We start from the raw sequence: 26,720 nt of genomic DNA, 5'->3' as shown, positions 1-26,720 counted from the left end.
TTTAAAGCTCAGCATGTACAACAAAGACCTAATAGCAAATCAAATGTATAAAGTCATAGAAAGTAAATAACTTGAAAACCATCACCTTTAAGAATGAGTTAGATAAATGTAATCATATACACTATACAGATTAAGTCTACACAATTAAAGTTAATCGACTTTCGAGAGTACTGAATAATGAAACAAATCTTTGTAGTAACAGCATTCCTATTGATGCCTTTTGATGAGGATTATATATAACAACTAATACAAGTTTTGACAATACATGTATACAATGGACCCATGTCGCAGCATTATGGGTTGTAATCTGACATGTTTACACTGCATTCATTTTTTTCTTTTTCTTTCCTCCAAGTTGTCCACAAACGAAATTCCCAGCTAGGGTTGCGTGAAATCTGGCGAAACTGCAAATAAGTCTACATCATACATTATTGCTTGTGTCATACAATTTCGTTCATTTGAATGTATATGAAATAAACCTCTGCATTATATAGCCATATGATTATACATAATTATGCATAAACTTCTTTCTTAAATATATATTTATAAAACTTATGATACTGTTAAAGCAAATCAGGTACAAATTGAATTTAGACTTTTAAATGCAATTTGAGTTACTTTGAATTGAATTTAATCATTTGGGAGTTGTAACTATCGTACAGAACCTAAATACAATCTAACACATACCAAAATGGTTTCTAAGTTTCTATGGAAACATAGACTTTTTTGGATTGATTGAAAAGCTTTTATTATAATTGCACTTCGCAGCCAAAATGGCTGAATTATGTACAATTTACTTTGGCAATAATGCATAGAAATGTGGTTTAATATTCACACAAAGTAAAATATACGGTGTATAGACTCGGGTGTTCGACACAGGCTTCAACAACAATTGCTCCTCGGTAAAATTCCTACTGACAGAATGGGGAACACGAACTATCTGTGGACCAAATTACACCTGTTTCTGGCCCTAGTGCTTACATAACCTAAAGTTAAAAACCGAAATGCAAATCAAACCCTGACCATCAATCGTTTACGAAATAAATGCCAGAAAAAAAGGTCGCAGGTGCAAAGTGTCGGGTCACCCATACATAATTTGGCCTGGAAATTCATTGCGATGTTCCTGGTTTATGTTCGTTCAGTCCCACTGTCCCACGACGGGCTTTATCGCGCCTGGTTGAAATATGCACCCGTACTTGACAGGTCTTCGGTACAGTGCCTGCAGAGGCAGTGGCGCGAGGTGCTTGAAAGATAGGCGAACATCGGCGAGGCGGTCTAGTACGTCAACAGTCAGCTTGGTTGAACGGACTCGTACATGACGCAACTGGTGACGTAGTACAAACAAAAGAGAGAGAGAGAGAGAGAGAGAGAGATAAACACTAGTCCGTAATTCTTGCGTGTGCAAACATATACAATCAAATTCAAAAGAAGAATTAGTTTAATTATAATAATACTTCTTTCTTGAATAGCGCTTTTCAGTACTGCATACCCTCTCAAAACGCTTTGCCTTAGGAAAGATGAGAACAATTCAAAGCTCTGTCATTATTTGTTTCTTCTGATTTCCCTACATAAAAATAACAATGGGTAAATATCAAATAATGGCAGGGATTACAATCCTCTCCTAAGATTACTTAACATACAGGCCTCATGATTACAAGTTTAAGATCACTTTTTCTTGACATACACTTTTGTAGCCTCACGTATACCCAAACACGTGTCTATTCTTCATATCACTCTATGGGCTTTTCAATGCGTGTACGAAACTTGGCGCCGTTTCATAAAACTTTGTATTTATAACACATGCTAAATTTCTATGACAAATTTGCTCTTAGCCAATCAGATGCCATGATGTCAGTAGCTTATAACAGTAGCTTGCAACTTGTTATTGATATCAAGTTTTACGAAACAGGGCCCAGGGTTGTACAATTACCTCATCTTTCAGATGTTTAGGCAGATGCAACATCACAGACAAGCTGCAGGAAGACATCCTTGTCATCACCAGCCTGCCAACGGAGACCTGCAGATGGAAGTCCTCCTCCCCTGATACTTTGTCAGCGGCCGAAGGATCCAACCTCTCCGGAATGTCTTCGTAGATCGGGCTGATCGCAGGGAAGGGTGTGGCCGTCGCACCTTTAGGGGTGGATGGTGATGTGGGCGTGGTGGGCGAGGTGGGAGTAGGTGGTAGTGAGGATGCAAAGGTAAGATGCAGTTCTTCGAGCAGCTCCGCGCTGTCAAGCCACTCCCAATCGTAGCAGGTCGAGGAGAAGCGTCCAAGATCGAGTACGGTGACAGTCTTTAGATGAAGGGCTTTCTGACCGAGGGCACTAGTAATTAAGTAAATGAGCTTCATAATATTCATCATGAATAACAAAAAGTGTGCTAGATTTCTCTTTAGATTGTGTAAACGAATGTTACATTATGGAAACATTATTGCAATACCTTGTAAATATACCAGTATGTGCCCTTTGAGTCAGAAATACTAAAACAATGTATGGATGTTTCTTGTTGCTCCCTACCAGATACAACATAATATACCTTTTGACATAACATACCTGAAGAGTGGATAATCTTCACTTTATCGTGGGGAGGGTAGCTTAACGTGAGATATGTTTAAGGAAACTCCTATACATGAATACGAAGTACTGCACAGAAGCTTCACTTCACAGAAGTTCCACACATACGAATGTGTGCGAAGAACTAAACATATGTATTGACAATGAAGTTAACACATTATCATTTAAGGATTCATGATAATGTTTTGGCTGCTATCATTTGTTTATTCAAGTACATCGAATTGTTGACACATGAAAATAGGAAATATAAATATAAAAATAATAATAATAGTTAGCTTTTATATAGCGCCTAATACAAATGTCTAAAGCGCTTTACAAATATACTATTACCCCGGTCATTGGAATCAGATAACATTTTCTGGAAATAGTCATTCATTGTGGAGGTAAGCAGGTGTGGTGAACACGTCACCGGAATATGGATTCCATGGTCCGTGTTTCAGGTCTCACCGTGGCCCTTTTGTCCTTTGCCAAGACAGTACTCTACATTTGCATTATCAAATTAAGGTGAGGTAAATGGGTACCTGGAAGGAATTCATTAATTGATAAAAGTGCATTCGGGGCAACAATATAAAACTGGGTTAATGTATAGCGTACGAGTATCAATTTGGGCAGACTAAGGAAGAATCCATAAGTATTGTTACTGCTATTATCATTAGTGTTATTATTATCTGCATAAACTGACCTATTCTCAGATAAGAACATCTCCAGTTCATCCATTGACTGAAGTGTCTCCGATAGCTGCTGTGAAAGATCATCGGTCAGATTGCAGTTCTTGATGCGTGCAGAGTGCATCTTTAAAGACAAAAACAAATGCTGTTTTTATTTTAAAATGTCATACTATGCCACAACACAGTTTTCATATGAAGAGCTGAGCATCGAAATTATCTCACACGATACTTAAATTCCGCTTTCGTTTATGTTGCTTTAAGCTGTTAATGCCGGGCTCCGTATTATCAAAATTGATGGTCATATTAATTCTTACGTAAGCCGACAGGACTGTTCTTCTACCTTTTGTCTAAAAGACGCCGGGACCATCTTCAGGTTCTCCATGGTTGCCGAATACACATTGCAGAGTTCCATACTAGTTTATGCTCAACTCCGTATTATCAAAAGACAAAATTGTTGTTGATGATCATAAAATCAGTTCCTTATGTAAACCGTTGGGACTGTATTCCTACCTTTTGTCTAAAAGACGCCGGGAACATCTTCATGATCTCAATGGAAGTCGAAGACACATTGCAGAGTTCCATGCTGTCCCCAGTGATATCCAGCAGCTCCTGAAAGTTCGTCTCCGATCTTCGGTCGTGCTCGATGATAATGTGCACCTGTTGAATGGTGGTGGGGCCGCCGAAGGCACTACTTAGACGCTCGAACTCCTCCTCCCGTAGAGGGGAAGAAACACTCCCCTTGAGAACCCCATCTTCCCCCATGGTTGGAAGTTCGTTCGTTGGTCTAAACAAAAACAAATCGTTGGTCCATGGTGCTTATGCAATATTTTCCGTCCATATTAATCCTTATTTTGTTTTTATTCCTATTCATCTTTGTGCACTTCAATTTATTCCTAGAAATCCGATTGATTGGCTAAGGTTCGAAAACGAATGAACCCCCCAAAACACAACGATATGTATAAGATTAGGAAGTTTTCGACATCAGACGTGAACCCCCTCCCTTAAACAAAAACAGAACAGATTAATATAAACATTTTGTTCAAATTTCATTAATATAATAATAGTCAGACGATATATTAATACACTCGTGGTGAGTAAATTTTAAGAACATTTTAAAGAAAAGTTCCTCCGCAATGGATTTTGATATCGTCTACTTCGATATATGGATACAAAAAGTTGTGGGGGAGGGGGGGGGGGGTATTGGAATAACACTATTGGTTCCCTCGTTATTTATCGTGCTGTTATAGGAAGTATCCACGTAGGTTTTTTTTTAGCCGTCTGGTCTAAAACCAGTTCGTCTACTACCCAATTGTTATGTTCCCATTTGTTCTACACCAAGCCTTTTTATCATTATGTCTTATTTCATTCGGTCTAATTCCCAGTTTATCTGGTGCCCGTTTTTTCTACTATCCATGTGGTATAAATATTCTTTTAATCATACAAAATAATGATCACCAAATGACTATTATACCCAATAGATGGTAAACGAAATGGGCGTTAGACAAACTGGGGATTTGACTAACTGGTAATAAGACTGAAGACCAAATGACAAGTACACGGAATTATTATTAAACCATATTGATAGTATAAAGGCTGGGTGTAGACCATATGGAGATAGACTAATAATGTATAGTAGACGAACAGGGCCCCATTTCACAAAACTTTAATATCATCACTGACAAATGACAGTTTTTGTTATAAGCTACTGAAATCCTTGCTTCTGATTGGTTATCAGCAGACTTGTCACTGATTTGTATCATTTGTCATTGAAAAAAGGCTTTGTGAAACGGGTCCATGGTTGATTAAACATCAATGCCCCTCATCCTACCTTTGGAAGGTTCCCTTGAAGACCTGAAGCTGTTTGATTTCCTCTGGGATGTTGCGGTCCTCTGTGGAGAAAGTCTCCAGGCGAATCAAGGAGTGGACGAAGTCGAGCAAGGGGCGGATCAGGTCATCGGTGAAGCGGGTTCTCTTGATGCATAGCGTCCTGACCTGTACGTGTTTAAGAGAAAGGTGTCAAGGTACGTCTTAACATGTATTACGTAAAACAAAGAAGGACATAAATGGCACCACAAGAAAGCAGCAGCACTACCAACAGCAACAACAACGACTATTTTGAAGGATAAGGATGAAGGGTAGCGAGAGTTAAAAGAATGTGAACACATGTTTACATTTTTGTAATTAAACATAACGATACAAAATTCATTAAATCAAGGGTAAATAATGTGTCTGGAAAGAAAGAAACATAGGAAAAAGTGCTATGAAAAGAAGGAAAAAAGTACAGAAGAGCGAGAGTGCAAGAGAGGAACCACAAAATAATGAATATCATAACATAATGGATACAGCGTGGTCTATATCCTGTCATGGTACACGCATACATCTTAAATTCTTTCGACCGACTTCCTTTAAATTTTAGCATGAAGTATAAATCTATAAACACGATAGCACGTAAAATGTTTGGGTTCATGATGTCGGCGAATAACTAACTGGGAGTGTTACACAAAAATCCTAAGTTGGACTTAACATTTATGGAAAGCCGTTAGCATCCTTGAAAATATTTGTAAAAGTTATTTTGAAAGGCATACAATGTTGATTCAAATCATTCTTATTTTCTATTATCATGGGAGATTTCATGTTATGGATCTGGAATTCATGAAAAGTCTACAATACTTCGACTTTTGCTTTTGAATATATTTCATTATAAAGCTACAATGGCTCTCCAAAATATATAATTCCAACTTAGAGTTAAGTTCGACTTAGAATCTCTGTGAAACACCCCCCTGGTCTGCATTACCTTCCTTCTGTACGAGTCTGGTAGCACGTTAAGAACCTTCATGGTATTTCCCGTTGCGTTAGTGAGGTCAATTCTGTCATCCACCATCAGGACGTGCTCCTGGACACCGACTCCTGCACGTCGTATGGTTCCATCTTCTCCGTCCCCAATGGTCAGTCTCACCTCTGTCGAGTACTTCGCGTCTCCAAGGATGCTGCTCAACCAACCCACCTCCTCCGGAAGGACCGGGGACCGGAAGTTCGCCTGTAGAACTGCGATGCACCCGAGGCGCGGTAGGTCCCGGCTGAGGATCGTGGAGTTCTTGACAGTCATCACCTCGATGTTTGGGCATTTGGCCAGCGCAGTCCACAGCACGGCCGTCACCTCCGGTGACAGGTAGCAGTCCGATAGATCGACAAGCCGAAGCTAAATATATGAAGCAGTATATAGTACCAATAATTAATAACTATGATGTTTGTCATTTATTGATCTCAATTTAAACACTTCTTAAAACAATTAATGTGCTCTTGAATTGTATTTTTTTACTTGATGTTTTTTTTGTTTTGTATATTCATTGCTGGTCATATGTCATGCCCGTAGTAGCCTTAAATTCGGGGTTATGATATCCATGTTGATGACAAAATGGGTGTTCCATGTTCACATTAACACGGCATGATGTTTGATGTTTGGCAAAGGATATGCTCCAACTGAGCAGTGTGGAAACACTTTGACTCGAACTAGTCCGTATATTAAACTAAACTCAAACGGTCCAAACGGAAAGGAAATGAAAAAGGGAGGAAACAGAAGAGGAGGAGGAAGATGAAGATGACGAAGAGGAAGAGAAAGAAGACAAAGAGGAAGAAGAATAAAGAGAAAAAAAAGAAGAATAAAGACGAGGAGGAGGAGTGAGATGGTAAAGAAAAACGAATATTCGAAATCCTTACTCCATTAAAGATGCTCTGATTGAGGTCGGGTATAATTGAGAGGGCGCCCTCGGGAGCAAGATGAAGAGACAGCTTATTGAGCAGGAGTAGGATGACAGGATATGTTGGATTCTGTACATCGGCCACCTCGAGCTTCAGTAGATCTGGATATCCTTGCAGACCCATCGACAACCTCTTGGCGATGTGTGGGGGCATGCAGGAACTCTGGATGGTTACACTTTGGACCTGTTTGTTGCAAATGTTAATATGACAAAACAGTAATCAAACGATGGATCATGTTGGGATGTAAACATTCATCATTTGATTAAAAAAAAGCATCGTGCACATTTCCCAAATGTACCTATTCGATTGCTCATATAACAGCCAACATTAACTCGGTCTTGTACTTTAAAAACTGTACTGCGATTTCAAGTCCGAATTGTTTCATTTACTCGCTCTGTATTATTGTCAGTCGCAACAATAATGACGTCATGATGGTATACAGGCATCTTTAATAGTTATTCATATGATTTCCTTAAATGTTTTGTAGAATATGTGGATGCATACCCCATAGGATTTGAGTATATGCGGAAGGTTATACCCGAAAAGATACTGACTAACCCATATTGCTTCTTTAAAATCAGTTACAACGTTAAATAGTCCTTGCCAGTATTGCAGACAGTGGGAACATTCATCCAATGGAAGAACCATATTAAAATCATGCGTGATACACAGTAGATGCGGGGAAAAAGAACTCACCTTTTCTTTTACGAATGGAGGGAGTTTGTAGAAACCGATCGTGGTGTGTATGGTTGGTAGGTTAATCAGGACATTCCCTCCTGCAAAGCACCGTTCAACTGCGTACGTCGTCTGTTTGTCCAGCTGTGGGATCTCTGCCAAGCAGTCCAGGATCATCCTAGTCTTGTCACCCAGCGGCACCTTATTATCAGAATGAATTGTCTCTATCATTTGTAAGCCGGTTGAAGGGCTGCCAAGGCCAGCTGTAAACCGGAGCACCCGGCCGAAATCTGCAAGGTCTTTCTTTGCCATCTGCTTCAATGCTTTGTCCAGACGAGAATGTTTTCCTTTGGCTATCTTCGACTTCACTTCTTTCGACAAATACTTTGCCACGCAGTGCTCCTGGGCATTGTGATGATAGAATTCAAAGCCGGTGTCGTCGAGCTTCTTATAGCTTGTCTTGCAGATGATGCCGAGCGAAATTGCCTTTTGAAGGGTTGCCGAAATCTTCTTGAAGTCATTTTGTCCAAAGGCACGTTTGTTGGAGCTTTCAAGGAGACCGTTGAAGGCGACCTCTCCTATTCCTTGGACAATCATTTCAAGGTCGGTATCCCCTGATGACGTGGATGCCTTTTCTTCTCCATGTTTGAGGAAGAAGCGATGTACACTGTCAAAGAAATCCGACTCGGTCGTCACGAGCTGCAGAAGATTACATTCCCAGAGATGACACGCAAGGAGGCAGAAAAGAGGCGTGGCCAAAAGGTCGTTGATTACATCGTTCATTTCTAGGAACACCATCAGCTCATTGGCCGTGTGCAACACATTATCTCTGAAGAAAGAACGTATGAACGATGTCGACTGTACCTTGGAAAGCCCTTGAAGCTCCATCTTGAGGAAGTCGTTTGGCAAGTCCTCTTTGTTGAAGTAGTCTTCCAGTCGAGGATGACTCGTTACAATGACACGGCACTTCATTAGCTGGATGTTTTGGACAACACGCATGACATGACCACACTTCATCGAAGATATCTCCCCTCTGAACTCCTCCACCCCATCAAGCACAACCATACACTCGGATTGGTTGTCTTCAATGAGTTGGTCGATTCCTTGAGCGGTCAATCCTCGGACATCATTTAGGAGTTGGTTGACGATGGCCTGTCCCAAAGAACCATGATTGTCGAGGAACTTCATCTTGAGAACAAACAGAAGAGAGACATCCTGGAGCGGGGAACCTGGAACCCGTTCAACCCATTCTTGTGCCATCTGAGCCACCAACGTGCTCTTGCCTATTCCAGCACGGCCAAATATTACGATCCTGGTCGGCAAAGCACCATTTTTTCTCGTCCTCAAAATCTCATTGACAGACCCTTCTAATAGAGGGATCTTCTCCACGTACATGTTCTTTCCACGCTTAACGATGCGATGAACAACTATGACCGGAAGATCGTTGTCTGAATTCGAAAATTCAAGTTTCTTGAGGATATCGGTGGTTTTCAGCCTGTAGTGGAATTCAAGTTTTTCGCGGCAGTCTGAAACTGTGAAATTCTTTGCTATTTTAACGCTCCTGATATCTGGATTGGTGCATGGAAAAGAGGGGAAAAGGAATAAAGATTACAAAGGAGAAAGAGAGAAATCAAGAAAGTAAGAAAGAGTCGAGGGAGGGGGAAAAACAATTATATAGGGGAGATAGACGGTTGAATGTTACCAATACAATATTATATGCTGCTCTGTCTTATTTCCCTATCAAGTATACTTAACCAGTCATTTTTTAAAGGTAGGTTATTCTTAATAGTTTAATACTAATCTTCAATACAAATAAAAATGACTTTCTGATAGGTTTAATACTTGTTCACAACATTAGCAACAATTAAATAAAAGAGCGAGAGAGAAAGAAAGAGAGATAGAGGGAGAGAGCTAGCAGGAAACAAATTTGAAGAAGAAAAGGGGGCGCAGACCAAAAGAAAGCCATTTTGAAAGACGGCACGATTAAATGATGAATGTAGTCTCACCTCTTCGTCTCTTAGTGGTCTTTAGATGTGAATCTGCCATTTTCACGAGATTAGAACGCCTGAGGGCGTGCTTCAACAGCAATGACTGGTCCTCCCCGGAAACCGTTGACTTCCATTTCAGCAGCATGTCAAAAGTACCTTCCATGGATTGGGCGGTTGTCCGATGGTTCATGGCTTCAAATCCGTTGATATCAGCTTCCTTGAAGCCAAGTTCAAGCCCAAGTTTCCTGAGCTGGTCGCCAGTCGTTATATCCCCTGCTAATGCTCGAAGAACGTCTTCATTCAGACCTTGCTGTATTAGGAACGACGAGCCTTCTGGAGAATAACAATAACTTAAATTTAATAAGTTTGTCATCCATACTTTAGTTCGAACATTCTTCATTATTGGAATGTGTTTGTGAGAATTGAAACGGTAATCCATAGAAAATATTCAAATAAAATGTAGCATTTTATGAATCAAAGTATTAGAAAATGACAAATGTTAATAACAAAACAACAATTACTTGTTCTACAAATGTTATGTCGCAACTGTTGGAAAGGATTTTTGAAATATAAAAGAAAAGTAAGAGGTACAGTAATGTTGAGGGAGTGTGTCTTTTAAAGGTTAGGATTTTCAATCTTAATTTGAAAAACAAATTTAACATGAATTGGCGTGCATTCTTGCAAAAAATAAAATGAAGTATTCCCTCACTTCACACGAGCACCAAACTTATTCCCCAAAGATATATTTGTATTATCGTTTCAATTTCTGCTAAACGGTTTTAAATACCCCATATTTCTGCTTTCTTTCCTGGAATACAAAAACCAAAACCTTTCCCCCTTCGTATTGACAGCTACGATTGATACAAATTGGTCGCATCTTGATGTCTACACTGTATTTATGAGATAGGATTTTGAGAATTTGTGAGTGATTGTGGGACTTCGATTTAATGCGGATCAATTGTATTCATCTTTTTTAAAGAGTCCGGATAAATGGAAATTATAATATAAGACATATATCTTACTCTGTTTGTTCATACTGGGATCTAGAGTGGTTTCCATTGGCTTGTTTAGGAGTGTCTCAGCCCGTTGAAAATGTCTGTCAGGTTCAGACTGAGCGTCGTGCGCCCCCTTTTGCGACAATGATTTAGGCAGAGTTCCTGGTAGCTGCGTCAGTCTGTTTGCCGTTACCGATGACGAGTGCGTGACAGGAACATGCTTTATAGACGGAACCTGCGGAGAAGAGGATATACTAGGACCTACTGGTGATCTTGTTTGATATGGAGCGACAGGAGGTCCCTGGGAATTCAATTGAGCTGTTGTTGATGCGTAAGAGGGCTCTTGGTGTCCGTTCCCTACCTCGGATCTTGGGTCGTCTTGAATGGTACTTGCTTGAGTTACTGGAGTTTGGAGTAGATAAGAGTCCTTGACTGATGTTGACAGTTTGCCCTGTAATTTCATAGTATCTGAACTCACCAAAGGAGCAATATCTGCTTCCTTATGTCCGTCAGTATTGTCTGTGCTTGGGACATTCATTGAGACGTCTTCATCATTTAGCAGCGTGGTGTTGGGCTGCGATGAAGATGGTTGGGCTTTGTCATCCTTGATGGGGGTATTTTGTAGAGCTTCCGAATTGTTCTGCGGGTCATCGGGTTGATTAGGCTTTTCATTCACAACTGGCTGACGTAACACCATTGGGTCTATGGCTCCACGAGAAGGTTTGACAGGTATTTTCGGTTTTGCGTGAACAGGTCTCAAGGTCTCTGCGGGATCTGATTTCGAGTTAGCTATCGACAAGTTCTCGTTAAACGTAGAAGACTTTTGAAGATCATGGTCTTGCTCTGTTTCTGACTGCTTGACTGCTTCCTTGTCCCCACTGTCATGCTGGCTCTGGAACTGGTCATCATTAACCCATGTAGTGCTATCAGCGCTAACTTTGGAAGGTGGTACGACGGGTTGGGATTCCATTAAGCAACTTTGGCGTTCCTCTGGGATATTGATTTCTTCAGAGCTATGGAACGGCAATCTAGGCTTTGAACAAACCGAAGCAATACTAGCTGATCCTTTTCGAAGAGTTTCGTTTGACACATTGATGTAGTTCTCACCATCCGAATCATCACTGTCGTCGGTGATACCTAGAAGAATGGGGAGGGCATCGTCTTTTCCATTGTGTTCGTCCGGTCTCGAATCCGCAATCATATCACTTCTTTCAGTAACTGCGGATGGGTGGAGCCCGTTGTTTCCCTGTTTGGATTGTTTCATTGGTAGCACAGGGGCACTGGACCCTTTTAGACGTGTGGAGTTAGCTGACTTGCTGGCAACAGGTGACGCAGGTAGACCTGAACGTAAAAAGATAACGCAACTCTAGAATGCTCGGACTGACGTTAACAAGTGGATATATGCCATGTACGGAGTGGAGGGGAATGACTGATAGTAAGACATAGAGAGAGAGAGAGAGAGAGAGAGAGAGAGAGGGAGGGAGAGAGAGGGAGGAAAAAGAGAGAGGATAGAACAGAGAGAGAGAAAGATAGACATAAATAAAGAGAGGTAGAAAGAGAGGCAGAGAGAAAAAGAAATAGAGACAGAAAGAGAGACACAAAGAAAGATAGAGAGAAAAAGAGACAGTGAGAGACAAAGAGAGAGAAAGAGAGACAGCGAGAGACAAAGAGAGAGAAAGAGAGAGGGTGAAAGAAAAGGAATTAAACAGTTGAGAAAGAGACGTTGGAATAGACAAACGAAATATAGAAAAACAAAATGATTAATTAAGGGAAGGAAGAGACGCATGGTGAAAGGGAAAAGGGATGAGACAGATAAACAAAGGGCAAGAGAAAGAGAGAGAGAAAGAGAGAGAGAGAGATAGAGAAAGAAAGAGAGAGAGAGAGAGAGAGAGAGAGAAGGTGGGGTTGTAAAGCATGATGGGCCTGATAAATATATATTTACATATTATTCTTACATTGTTATAAAGCTAGCTCATGCTTGATGACAAATTAAATGTTAATGTATCATTGACGTATACTTTTTTGTGGAGCTATTTGTTGACTAATCTATGTCGCAATTACTTCACTAATATGCCATTGTGGACGTTTTCATTCCACTGCTTAAGACCTGACTACGACCCCATTTCGAAAGAATGGTATTTTATATAAAAACATATACTTCTTAAATCTTGATTACGATGATCTGAATAGACACAAATATTATTAAAATTTAAATTTATATAAATTCCATTAAATGTATTTATAGTTACATAATTATACCAAAATCTGTAATATTATCTAACTGTTTCCAGTGCAAGATTCATGTGTGTCAGTGTCTAAATGGTTGTCATGGAGATAATCAAGGAAGATTGCTGAATTTGCGAAGTAATTCGGTTGCACAAAGCAATTATGTCGGCAGTTGTTGGCTATTGTTGTTGTGCAAAATTGCACGTGTTGCAAACTAGCGACTGTACACAGAGGCGATGAAATCAACCGAAATCTTAAACCCAACGCCTCCCGGAACCAGATGGCTCCTGTATTAAGCCTATGGTAATACATGGATTCAGTAGTCAACGGGTCGAAGGTAGATCTTACCACTCAATAGATATTCCCACTTATCGTCCAGCCCTGCTTGAGACAGCTTTTCCCCCAGGATGGCTCTTTGGTCGACTTCCGGTTCAAGACCATCCCTCCATAGGAGCACCACCTTCAAGGCACTGCCCTTCTGCGCCGGATCCCAAAGATGGTCCAGGATGTCTTCGCCGAATCCTAAAACCCCACCGAGTCGGTAGTACTCGTCTCTGTCAATGTCCTTGGTAAGCCTAATGATGTCAAGGTTAGACAGATTTCGAAGGCTATCAGGCCCGGCCATGATGATTCGGACGACCTGTGTAAGAAATGAAATTAAACGAATTCTGAATTAAGTCCAAATGGATCATTGTTGTATTCAAGTCTCATGTGGGTTCTCTCATAACAATAAACATAGTCAAGGGCAACCTAAACCAACACCAACGACAACAACAATTAGTAACAATAATAATACCAATTACAATGATTCAGAGTCAAGGGCAACCTAAACCAACACCAACGACAACAACAATTAGTAACAATAATAATACCAATTACAATGATTCAGAGTCAAGGGCAACCTAAACCAACAACAACGACAACAACAATTAGTAACAATAATAATACCAATTACAATGATTCATAGTCAAGGGTAACCTAAACCAACAACAACGACAACAACAATTAGTAACAATAATAACACCAATTACAATGATTCATAGTCAAGGGCAACTTAAACCAACAACAACGACATCAACAATTGATAATGATTAATATAGTAACAATAATAACAATTAAAATATTACTACTACTAATAATAACCATATTGACAAGAATAAGAACAACATGAACAACAACAAGGATAACTTTTTTTTATATAATGGTAATGCTTCCTGGGAGAAATTTCAATAGTTTGAACATATACGTTCAAACTATTGAAATTTCTCCCAGGAAGCATTACATTTATAAAAAAAAAGTTATTGTCCTATGGCGGACTAATGAATATTAATAAGTCAGAATGAATCAGGAGAGCTTGGGTATTTGCCTCTAGTTCATCGTGACTGTGCCATGGACCAGTGATGGCCTGGTGGTAGAGTCGCTGCCTGGCAAGCAGTAGATGACAGGTTCAAATACCGCTGGTTCCAAGATCTGTTCTGACTTGTTTTTCAATTACAGATCGATCAATCGATCTTATTTACTAGGTGTAAGCCACAAATATGTTCAAACTAACAAGGAGAACGATAACAAGAAAGTCAGAACAACAAAATCAGCAGCAAAAACATAAACGTAGCATATTTGTAACGAAGGGTAGATACAACTTTGTTATTTAGTTTCCGGAAAGTCAACAATATGATGAGTCATTAATGAAAAATGGGACCATGGCTAGATGCAGTAAAGTAGCTTATCTAGGCATGTGCCCCTCCCTCCTCATATCGAGGCACCCAGACTAGTAGCGCTTTGAGGAGGGGCGGGGTGAGGATGGGGCAGGAAGCAAACCTGTAGTAAATATGATACTACCCACTTTGTTATCATCTTTGACCCGCCCACAATCATGACACGTACAAGCACACCCCCTCCCCCTCCAATTGCTCGATCCACGCTCCGCTACTAGTTATACATGTTTGAACAAACATTGGTCCAAATTCTTTTGTTTACAAATAGTTCTGTCATCTTTATTTGCCCTCCCTTTCACGAATCATACACAGAGCCCGATGCTCGCAAATATACCCATTGTATATGAAAGTATTGTCTCCGATTTAGCGTTGAGTACGTGTTATTTACTTGGCAGATTTGACGCGCGGTACGGGATTCGTTCAGGCATTAGAATCATGGAATAATAACTCAATGAATATTGTTTAGACTAGATACGAAAATGTACACAAACGCCCACGCTTATCCAAACACCGCACACACACATACCCTCCTTTATCATACAAAGTTCTATTCAATCCATGTTAAAATAATTTACCCTAATAAATGTCTTTACAATACATATGCCTCTTTTTTTGTCAAACTCGAAACCCCAGACAAAGATTCTATTCAATTTCACAAATCTAGGATAACCAAAAGATGGGGATTTCCCTTTGGAGAACCATGTACGTATTTAGTGGTAAAAAAAAAAAAGCCAAATCAGATATATAAAACCTTGACCTTTGTGGTCTCGTTCTAGCGCTATATAAACAAAACCGAAAACATGCGTATGGTATTCACACCGTTTGAATACACACCAGGAAGCATAAAGCAAACCCTTTTTTGAATTTAAGCAATGTGCAAATACAAAGGAGTCTGAGTACACAGAAAGAGATATTTCAAAGAGATAGAAAGGAATTAATAGTAGTAGTAATAGAGTAGCATCGTCGGTAATAATACTGTTCTCCCCGAGGGCCCTGTTAATTCGTAATATTGCCCCGACTTTAGCTGAGCTACAATAAAGAGACGTTCAAGCAATCAAGGATTTTTTCCGACCGGGTACCAATTTATTTCACCAGGGTGGATTTTGGCAAATGTAGATTAATGACTTGCCAAGAGATATCGGTACCACGAAAATCTTCTCAAACAAAAGCAACACGAGTAAGGGGCGATATTTCAAAGCTTTCACGATATAGACGTGACGTCATACATTGTTTGATATTCACACCACACTAAACACACCGAGCTAGCCTGCTCCAGCCCGTTGCTTCAGTGATTTCGAGGTGAACCTTAAAGCCCCACTGTCCTACTTGTAGCTACTTGCTCCCTCTATATAGAAAACTTCCCCAATCGGTGCCTGTTGGTTCCCCATGATCCTCTTTTTCTTATGTTAGTTGAGAGCTGAGTTAATGAAATAGCCATATGTCATTGACCTCGCTGTGTGGTCTAATCCCTTCTGGCCCAGTAGTATTAACGGTCTTTAAGTGCTAGCTCTGTCATTTTAGGAACCAGAAGACGCGACGACGAGCGAATATGACGTTAGCACTTTGGAGCTCAGGCTCAATGGAAATCATATTGAGATGACGTCATTGTGACGTTTGCGCATTTCAAAAGGTGAAGTACAAGGCCATCAACAAATGCCTTTAATACTTTGTAAAACAAATAATAGAAATAATATAGTAAAAAGTATTAATGATCGATATGGGTTCAATAAGCAAAGGTAAGGGATCGAAAAGAGACTATAGTACTACTTCTCACACTTGAGATCGAAAAGGCATAATGATATTTAGAGCTCTTTAATGCATATCATAACGAATCGTCCTTACAACAGAATATCTACAGAAACAGGACAATAAGTCAGTTTACCGCAATCAGGTTATTAATCATTCTTGACAATATGATTTTTTTAAATACATTGGACAATAAAGGAAAAACTGACATATATTAATTTTCGACATTCATTTATGCATTTTATTATTGCATTTCTCTCTTTGTTAGGATCTTGTTTTATTATTGTCTACTCTTTGTTTGTACTCCTGAAATATGACCGGTACTTTGTTACTTTCAACAATATTTATATTTTACGCTTGTTTGTTATGGTATATTTGTTTGTTCCTGTAGTTCTTTTATACTTCTTGGCTTTGAAACAAGCTTTTAGCTGACAAGATTAATCCAAGCCATGGTTTAGTGAATTAATTACCGTTTTGTCTGCTTATTTATCTCTCTCTAAAAAAAAGTTGCATTCCTGCAAAATGCTAAAATCACTGATCATAACTAATTACAGATACATGTACATTCAAGAGGGCAATAACCTCATTATTAAAAGATTCACTTAACAATACCCCCCCCCTCCCATTCAGCTTTACAGTTTATGTTTCATTCGTGTCATGTTCAGGTCAGGTCAGGTTAGGTCAATGTTCGCGTATGATACTAACGTTTTGAAACATGTTCACTGTGTCACACTGAAACAAAAAGATTTTGAATTGCTAATGTTTCTTTGTGGACAGTATATATAGATTAATGTCATCAGTGCCTCATATTAAAAGCATATTGTACTTTCTGTTCGCTAACAATATTCATACATCTCATAGTTTGTTCGCAATATCCGTTCGTTTTCGAGTTTACTTTGTTTTAATGACATACTGTACAGCTTCCTGGTTTAGCGAAACATCGTATTAACTTCCTCTGGTGTGAATGTCATATTATTATCTCATTCGTCCTATGATTAAGACTACATGATTCAAGGTCCACGGTAAATATGATCGTGTTTTGATTCTATTTATAGGAGAATAATGAATTGTACAGTTTGATGCACCCCGTGTCGGAATGTTATTCCATTTATAACAGGTAGACAAATGGGTACTAGTAAAATTCCACAGGGGACACACTGATAACGATTTAGTGCAGGAGGTGTGTGTGTCTCTCTCTCTCTTTTATTTTTTCTTTATCTCTTTGTCTCTTTATTTCCCTTTTTTTCCCACAAAAGGTTTGCGCCAGACGAGGCGCATAAAGGACTAAATGATAATGATTTAGCACATTTTTTTTTTCGTCTATCTTTTACCCGCACACTTCCCTTCCCTCTTTCTCTCTCTCTCTCTCTCTCTCTCTCTCTCCTTCTCTCCCACTTTTGCTCTCTCGTTCTCGTTTTCTTTATCTCTTTCTTTCCTTAGATATCCGTTCTTATATACCAATGTGGAGATTGCCATATTATTACATGAATACAAGCCGCAAAGCGAGCTCAATTATGATGTTGTGCTATTTGTTTTGATCTGTATCTCACCCACCCCCCCCCCTTTTTTTTTTTTTTTATATCTCTAGGTCCCTCTTTCTCAAAACAAACAAAAGGCTGGGCGTTTATGAAAGCAGGGAACTTAAGTAAATACTATGTGAATTGAAGCCCATTATTGGGATTTACGAAACCCTCAACAATGTAAAAGTGGTGTGTGTGTGGGGGGGGGGGTGGGGAAAAAACAAACAATCACCCGTGGCTTATCTTGCATCCCTAGTTTTAGGTGAGCCTTGTTATTTAGTAATTTGAAATGGCAAAGTTTACTTGGAATGCTATTATTTTTTAGATAGCTAACTTTCACTATATTTGGCATTTATCAACATCTTGTTTTTCTTCTTCTTGCAATTACTATTAAAGTCTTTGATGTTAGTGAGTTTCTAAGTTTTAAATTTCTCTTCGAGATAAATGTATGCACCTTACGCGCCATGTGCATGCGAAATGGTGGAGTGGACACGTGAGCACATATATAGCAGGTATCGTGAGACAAGAAGTTAGTAGGCTGTTAACAAAATTAGGGAAAATTGTCATATGAAACAAGCTCCCGTAAAAGCTTGCATGCATTGAAACACCTTAAACGATGAAGCATTGCATGAATCAGACGTTACCATTCAAAAGGGATTTTACACCAAAGGAATACAAGCATTTTGCCCGACTCAAATTAAGTGCATCGATCAGCTCAAACATAGTACAAGGATATTTTGATTAAAGAATGCTGAGTCATCTGTTGCTGAAGAAATATTAAAGACTAGGGTACAATTATACAGAAAACAAGTCACTCTTTACTTTACTATTGAGTTTTAAAGAAGGTGAGAATTATTTCCTTATAGGGAGTAAACGCTAATATGAAGTTTATGTATTTATGACAAAGAAAGTTGGGATAGACCCTTTTATCCCATGTCACATATCCGATTAGAAGAGATCGTTTTAAATGGTGTGTAATGAAAGACAAGTTAATGATGAACAAATGCCTCCTATAGTGGACATTTATTTTTTAAGGACATATTGTGGTTTCAGTTTAGATACATGTATATTCACAACAATATACCAAATTAAGGTCATGATAGTGTAATGGAAAGTAGTTCTTGAAAGAGGTTTACTCCTGACCAATATGTGAAGCAAAGATAACGAACTCCAAAAGGTTTTCTGGCACACTAGAATGAAATGCCCTTTTTTTTCTTAATACTTGTAATTGGAATTTTGAAGTGTGTATAGTTAGAAATAACCAAACTAATGATAAACTGCGTCGTGTTTTCAGGTCATTATTAATTTGCGCGAACCCGAAAAGAAAACTGTATTTCAGTATAACTTATGAACATAATGAATTAGGTTTTTGCTCATTTATTATTGCTGTTTTATGGTGAACCGATCTCCACTATTTTTAAGGTATGAATGTGTTAGCAAAGAAAATAATATTAAGCTGAAAGAATTGTTAAATATACCTTATTTGTTTAGCCTATGCTATGTTTCACTCAATCATTGAGTAAAATCTCCATCTCGCTTTCAAGAGTATGCAAAGTAGACAACTAAAATTCCGAAAGATGTTGTAAGAAATTGACTGTAAGATTACACCATATTTTGTTTAGATACATCAAATTCATATTGAGCACTGACACGTATTATTTGGGTGGACACACAAATGATATTTCATGTTAAACCACATCTTCCTTTTTCCTGCTAAGTCGCACACGCCTGTATTGCAATAATAGGCACTATCAAACGGGGAAAAGGAACAACACTTCCATTAAAATGGAATGTTTGCAGATAATTATAAACAGCATCTAGTTTGCTGATATTTTCCCCTTCGTTTTTATATCTCTGTACGCCTCTCCATTTCACTGCTTCTCGCTACATTCATAGATAATGATGATTGATGGTGCATGTGATAAGTAAAGATATGGGAACTGGTTTTGATTAAAAATATATGAATGGGATTGTGTAAAGTCCCTTATGGAGGGCGGTCATTCACATTCTCGTTGAGTGTCGTTCCAGGGGCTCACAGAGCGAGTCCCTTTTCTTGTTGTTGTTGATATTGGTGGTGTTTTTGTTTGTTATTTGTTTAATTAAAATGAATACTTCAAAAGGAAGTTCCCATGAGTTTTTCTTAACAAACTCATGTATGATTCCAGATGACATTACGTTTATTGTATGAATTGTCGTGACCTGGCTTAATTGGAGGTCAATACAACGATTTCATTGTATTATATTTATTTATTTATTTATTTCTAATCTTGTGTCAGGGTAGCCCATTCACAAATAAGTAGTGGTTTTCCATGAGGCCCTGAATAAACATGAACATAACGTTTATACAGAACAGTCAAACTAAAATTCCATAGTACATTTAGAAAGATATAACACAGCAATAATAGACGTGGCAAAAACGAAAACTCGTTTGCAAACTAAACATACATCATTAACCTAGTTCAACTGTAATGCATATAGGAAAATATTTATTAAGTCGCAATTATGTGAATAAATCATGTTAATATTATAGAACATGCACGTAGTGTATGTTCGGCTGAGCTATTCAGAAAAAAATACTCAGCTATTGTAAGAAAACAAATCTATTCATCCAAATGCAAAAGTTAGCTACCACTGTTTGAAAAAGTTATGTCAGTGTTACAACTTATTGTGAAATGGATGGATGTATAGCAAAAGCAAATCTTAAAGCAAATCATTTTGTGAGAAAATTTTTCATTTTACCAAAAGTTTTTAAGTGTCTATGTTCAGTTGCTTGTTTGATGTTATTTAACAGGATTGGTGTAAAAATATATATTTTGTCAAGTCTAATTTGTCGCTTTGCGGCCGATGTTATACTGTAAATTTATTGTTAAATCAATCGGAAACTGATGATTAAACTGATATAGAGAGAGGAAGAGAGAAGGAGAGAAATATGGTATATGAGAACGTCGTTTATTACAAGAAAAGGTGTTTTCTTAATACTACTGGTATTGTTAGTATTATCAATGTCACAAAAATACCAAGGTTATACTCCCAATTTGTTTTAGTGTTTTAAGGATACCGTCTTAAGGATACCGTATACGGACACCTACCCCCTGGACATCCACCCCCGGATAACTACCCCCAGGACTACTATACCCCTAGGGCAACTACCATCTAGGACGACTACCCCCGGGACGACTACCCCCGGGACAACTACCCCCGAAAAACTACCCCCAGACAACTACCTAAGGATAGCTTACTGGGGGTATGATTGTCGTAGGGGGTACTTGTGCGGGGGTAGTTGCCTGGGGAATTGTCCTAGGGGTGGTTTCCCTAGTGGGTAGTTTTCCTAGGAGGTACTTGTCCTTAGGGATAGTTGACTGGGGGTGGTTAACTGGGGGTGGTTAACTGGGGGTGGTTTTCCGGGGGTGGATGCCCGGGGAGTAAGTATCCAATAATTCACATGCGTGGTGCTATTGTTTTGAATCGATTGTTTCGTGTTCTGAGTTAATTATTGGTTGACGTGTGTTGAGGTCTTAAAGTGTAACATGGTCTTAAAGTTTGACACGACTCCCTAGCTCCTGAAAAAATAGTCGCTGCGTGCGCGCGGCGCGTACGCACAGCTGTAGCTAGCTAGCTGTACATGATTGTATGTGTAATGCTCGCTCTCGCTTATGCTACGGTCACAAATGGTTCGTACGAACGATAATTTCGTACGAATCTCCCTGTTTTTCCATTGTCTTCTCGAATTTCCATTGTCTGAAAATCGTTCGTAATGGCATTTGTGACCGAGGCTTAAATTGGGCTAACTAGCTAGTTGGCAGCAATAATTCAACATCTTAAAAAAGAGGGGAATAAAGACCGATCAGAGCACATAGTTCCATGAGTAGGTATTTTTTGTTTATCCCATACACAAAACGTTGCCAATATAGGAGGGAAAATGAGATAGAAAAGAAAAGGAAGAATAGAAAGAAAGTAAAAAGAGTTATATAAAAACGAAGACACATAATTATTAAAAAAAAATTAATGGAAGAAATAAAGAATATGGGAAAAACGAACTACGAAAAAAAAGAAACATGAAATGTTTTATTAAAGAAAAAATGAAATGAAAGGAAAAGAAATAATATGAATGAAAGGAAGACCACAGAAGAAGGGAAACTATTCTTTTTATTTTATTTCTTTTATTCATTTCCAGTTCTGAATACAAAAAAACATCAGTATACACTAAAACATACATAAAGAAATATGAATATATTTTAAACAGAACTGGCCAGTGCTCCAAGATAAACAAATGTTAATGCCTTGTGAGCGCTGACAATTAAGTAGATGTTCAAGCAAAATGCATACATTTGGGAGTACCTGATAATGCAAACGTACAGCAAACCGATTAAGAGAAGAATATTAGGTAGAAAGAATGAAACAAAATGCAAATGGCAAAGGACGGTGTTTCAAGTGCTGTGCAAAGCAGTGATATAACGAAATCTTTGCTATATAAGGTATAAAATTGATAAGAAGACGAAGGGGATGGAAGAGAATTGGTTTGCGTCAAAAAAAGATTATAGATAAAAGTAGGAATAATAAGCAGGGCCCAGGGAATGACTTCAGTAAGGATGCGAGGTGCTGACAAGCAAGGAAAAAGTAGGAAAAACACAGATCCTAAGATAATAGGTCCTGTAAATTTGCCTGAGTGTGAAAAACGAAAACAAGTCATTATAAACAAAAAGGAATTATATAGAAAGAGAAAAGGGTCCTCGTCTCTTGACAAACGTAGGCCTAAAAAGAGTTTCTAATACACTGGCCAAGATAGTAATGCAGCTGTTTGATGTGCTAGCTAGCTAGGTTTCAAAGTACAAAGTGCGTCTGCGAGCTCCACGTACGCATGTTCAACACAGGGACTATTTTTTCAGGAGCTAGGGAGTCGTGTTACACTTTAAGACCATGTTACACTTTAAGACCTCAACAGACGTGCCTAATTTTGAACCGTATCCTGCACATCCGCATCCTGTACTTGAATTGTATCCTGCACATCCGCATTCCCTTACTTGAACCACATCCATTCACTAAACCTATGATTTTGATAAACGAAGGACGGTTTACTTTGCTAGGGTCAATAGATTAGTTTAAGACTTACTTCCTTATCGATAATTCCATGTATAAAATGTTCAGAAAGTAACTCACATAATTATATAACCATGGATTCCATTGAGTTTTCGATATATTGTTGTGTGCATTATTGTGCAAGACCAACAGGAACCTCTCGTAATACTTGGCACTTGGTATGATTCATCCAAGAGACGCCGTAAAGGTGTTTAAACTAGAGGTGTGTCGTTGTGTACGGCCACCAACTTAATGTGCTGGTTTTAGGTTAGTTTTAAGCGCAGATTTCAAAGTATTTAAGGAAAGTTGGGCTACAATTGAGGGAGAAAGACTGTTATAGTCATTAACTGTCTTTGGGAAGAATGAGTGTGCGTATGCATCCGTCCTGACTTTGTTGATACGTGAATATATAATGCATACAAATGTAATGCAGGTGTGGTGATGGAATGCGCACTTAGGCACGATTTGCGACGTACTTCTTTCTTTACAATTCATACTAGAAACTACACAGCCCTTTACCAAATATGATATTTTGAAAGGTGAGACAGTAAAAAGGGAAATGGTAAAAACGATTGAATTTATCCATAAAATTGTTTTATTGTAATAGGAGCATTGTGTTGTACTTCGGTTGGCATTGTTTTTATACAGCCCTCATACCAGGTCAGGTAGCCCCTCTACCAGTGACACACTCTTCAAGCCCAGATACCCAAGGTATAGGAGAGATACCCCAGTTCAGCCAATAATTCAACCCGATTAGCCGAGACCTTCGTGAGAAACCGGTGCCAAGACAACCAACATTAGACAGAGACGGATATTTGAGCTTAAAGGCCCACTGCACTACTTGTAGCTACTTGCGCCCTCTATATAACAAACAATGCATAATCGGTGACCATTGGTCCCCCATGATCCTCTTTTTCTTATGTTAACTGAGAGCTGAGTTGATGAGATAACCACCTGTCCAGTGACCTTGCAGGGCGCTCTAATCCCTCCTGTAAACTATGGCAGATAAGCTTTAAATTATATCAGGGAAGTTGTTCTTAAACATATTTTGTAAGGGACTGAGATGAATGCACATGTTTACACATCGTTATCTATAATACGAGTATTGTTATTGTGTGAAGCTATATTACATTGTTAATAGTTTGTTATCTACCACCAAAGTTCACAATTTTTTATATATTCATATTTTATATAGAATTTTAAGGGCTATAATAAACACTTAAATTAGAGATATATCTATAATAATACTGGACTGGACTACTCACCTCCTTTCTTCTAGCCAGTTAATAAGAACAGTGTGTGACCCTAGTTTCACCTGTTGCTCGTCTGATGTTTCATCATTGACACATTTTGAATGACAGAGTAGTTCTCGAAAGTGTTCAATTACACGCTTTTATTCCATTCCACCACTATATGATCAATTTGTAAGATTTGTTCGTTGTTTGGACTCAATCGTTAATGAAGCCCGTTCGGCAAACAAGTCAATTTGATTCCATTGAATGTCACAGCTATTGCCTATGGCGAATTACGGAAGGGTTGGATGCACACTCGGCCCTAGTAGACGATCTAGTCCAGACTAGTAAAACATTGTCCAAACCGAAAGCATGCACTGCATACGTGTAGCTAAAAAGCATTCCCCTTGATGATCAAGGATCAAGTTTATTTCCGAGGCGATAAGTGCCCCGAGTTTTGGAATTTCCTTGTTTCTGCAAAAATCTGCGTTCAGCTGTCAGACTTCATCATGCAGCCTTTTTGTGCATAGTTCCCTATATGCTTCCCGATGTGATATGTGATACAGTTTGCATTCCACAGCATGCACGGTTCTCCAAAACGGCACCGAGAGCATAACAGTCTACCACCCCAAAGCGAAGCACGGTATCATAACACACCGCAACACACCGCAATAAATGTGCGTTGTAAAATCAGAGGCACTGAACTGAAAAGAGGAAGCTTAATATGAAAAATAAATGTAAAAAGGTTTGTGCACTTTTCCCCATAAGTTCCCCAATACGACAGACGCGTATTGTTCAGATTGAGATCTATTGAATCGATGCCATGCATTGGTGATTCGCTACACTCATTCGCACGATATGTGGAATACATAATCTGTCCACAAAGTTGCCGTGCTATTTAGTATGTACTCAGCAAGGAGATCCACCGCATATCTATAACCTATATTGGCACAACATGGACCTATAGCAGTATGTGAAATAAACATACACCCTCCCCTTCTAAAAACTTTAGAAACTCGAGTTTGATCGATTATACCTCTCTCTTAACATGGCATATTAATTGCTATATTTAAAATGATTAAACATATTCTTTATTTCTCTTTAAAATAATACCCGATTCGATAATATATTGCAGTCATGGATTGTGCAAGAGGGAAGGTAAAAGGGATAAGTTGCAAAGTATAGTTCTCTAATTGTCCGGCTGTGCACTATTCTTTTTGTAAAGAGTGTTGCATTGATGTGCAGTGCACTGCATACCAGTACCAGTGATTACCAATGTATTTTTCATTAGTTGCAGTAGTAGTAGAAGTAGTAGCAGTAGTAGTACAATTAGAAGTAGTAGTAGTAGTAGTAGTAGTAGTAGTAGTAGTAGAAATAGTAGTACGAGGTGTCGTAAACGAGAGGTTTAAGCCTTTGACCTCAAATTCAAAGGTCATGGGTTCGATCGCCGACACTGAATTAATGTCTATTATCAAGGATTTGCCACTCAGTGCTCTGACGGAATCGCTGTACATCATGATCCAAGCAGACATCCCAATTAAAGCCCATCTGTACTAGTTTAGCCAGGAGGGATTATACCACACAGCGTGGTCACTGACAGACGGCTATCTCATCAACTTAGCTCTCAATTAACATAAAAAAGATGATCATGGGGGATCAACGGTCACCGATTATGAATTGTTTTATATAGTAGCAAGTAGCTACAAGAAGTACAGTGGGGCTTTAAGTTACATAAACTACATGTTCGTGGTATCAACAGAGCACTGGTGCTAATAATGACGCCATATATTATTTAGATTGCAACATGACTGTGCCCCATATTTAATCATTTTAAGATAGGTACCTTTCGAAAAATGGCTGAATACTGTGCATAGTCTCTGATGCTTGTTGGTGAATTTAATGTCCATCTCCGAGACTTGTTGGGAAGCCCATACACTATCAGTACTGGTCTTCGAGCTCAATTACTTTCTGATAACTTAGGCATGCAACACATCGTAAACGATCCAATTCTGGAAGAGTAAATGTGTTAGATGTAGCAATTACAGACCTGCCCTCTACGGCCACATCCGCTGCCTATGTAGGAGCATACCAGAACACAACCAAGTGCTATTACAGCTCCATATTGTTGTGTTTCGTGACAAGCCATACAAAAGAAAAGTCTGGTCCTACAAAGGGTTACAATAGGGACTTTTAGATTTGCGTGGACTGATACGTGTGACGTTCTTTCAAGGCAGTGCATTATAAGGACGTCGATAGTAGCAATCCCCATTGTCTTCATGCGAATCTTAAAGCCCCTATTCTGGGATTTGAGAGGACGTATATCATTAGTCAAGTGGTGTGAAATTGTTAAAGGGAGTGACCATGACACATTATGTTCCATGGTCACGCCGGTCATCAATGTTAATTTGTAAAAGTGTATTCCAAGTAAAACAATTATCAAGCAAACATGTGACAAGGCCTGGTTTGGCAATGGAACAAACACGTCTTTTGTGAAAAAACACAGGAAATATAAGACCCCTGAAACAGGAAGAAGTTTGAACAAGCGAG

General features: G+C 38.9%; 1 protein-coding gene across 1 annotated transcript; it reads right to left on the bottom strand.

Moving 5' to 3' along the window:
* Positions 1–1,138: 1,138 nt before the first annotated feature.
* LOC100892949 lies at positions 1,139–25,052 on the bottom strand. Its single transcript, XM_011662569.2, has 12 exons — positions 24,207–25,052; positions 13,233–13,524; positions 10,686–11,999; positions 9,682–9,993; positions 7,697–9,243; positions 6,959–7,183; positions 6,036–6,440; positions 5,070–5,233; positions 3,752–4,025; positions 3,256–3,365; positions 1,931–2,324; positions 1,139–1,324 (listed from the first exon to the last, which is right to left on the bottom strand). The coding sequence occupies exons 2-12, from the start codon at positions 13,507–13,509 to the stop codon at positions 1,139–1,141; spliced, it is 5,208 nt and encodes a 1,735-aa protein (XP_011660871.2). The 5' UTR covers positions 13,510–13,524; positions 24,207–25,052.
* Between the last annotated feature and the right edge of the window lie 1,668 nt (positions 25,053–26,720).

Source organism: Strongylocentrotus purpuratus, unplaced genomic scaffold (assembly GCF_000002235.5).
Source record: "Strongylocentrotus purpuratus isolate Spur 01 unplaced genomic scaffold, Spur_5.0 spur5_scaffold_20, whole genome shotgun sequence".
Classification (NCBI taxonomy): Eukaryota; Metazoa; Echinodermata; class Echinoidea; order Camarodonta; family Strongylocentrotidae; genus Strongylocentrotus; species Strongylocentrotus purpuratus.
This window is presented reverse-complemented; position numbering and strand designations above follow the sequence as displayed.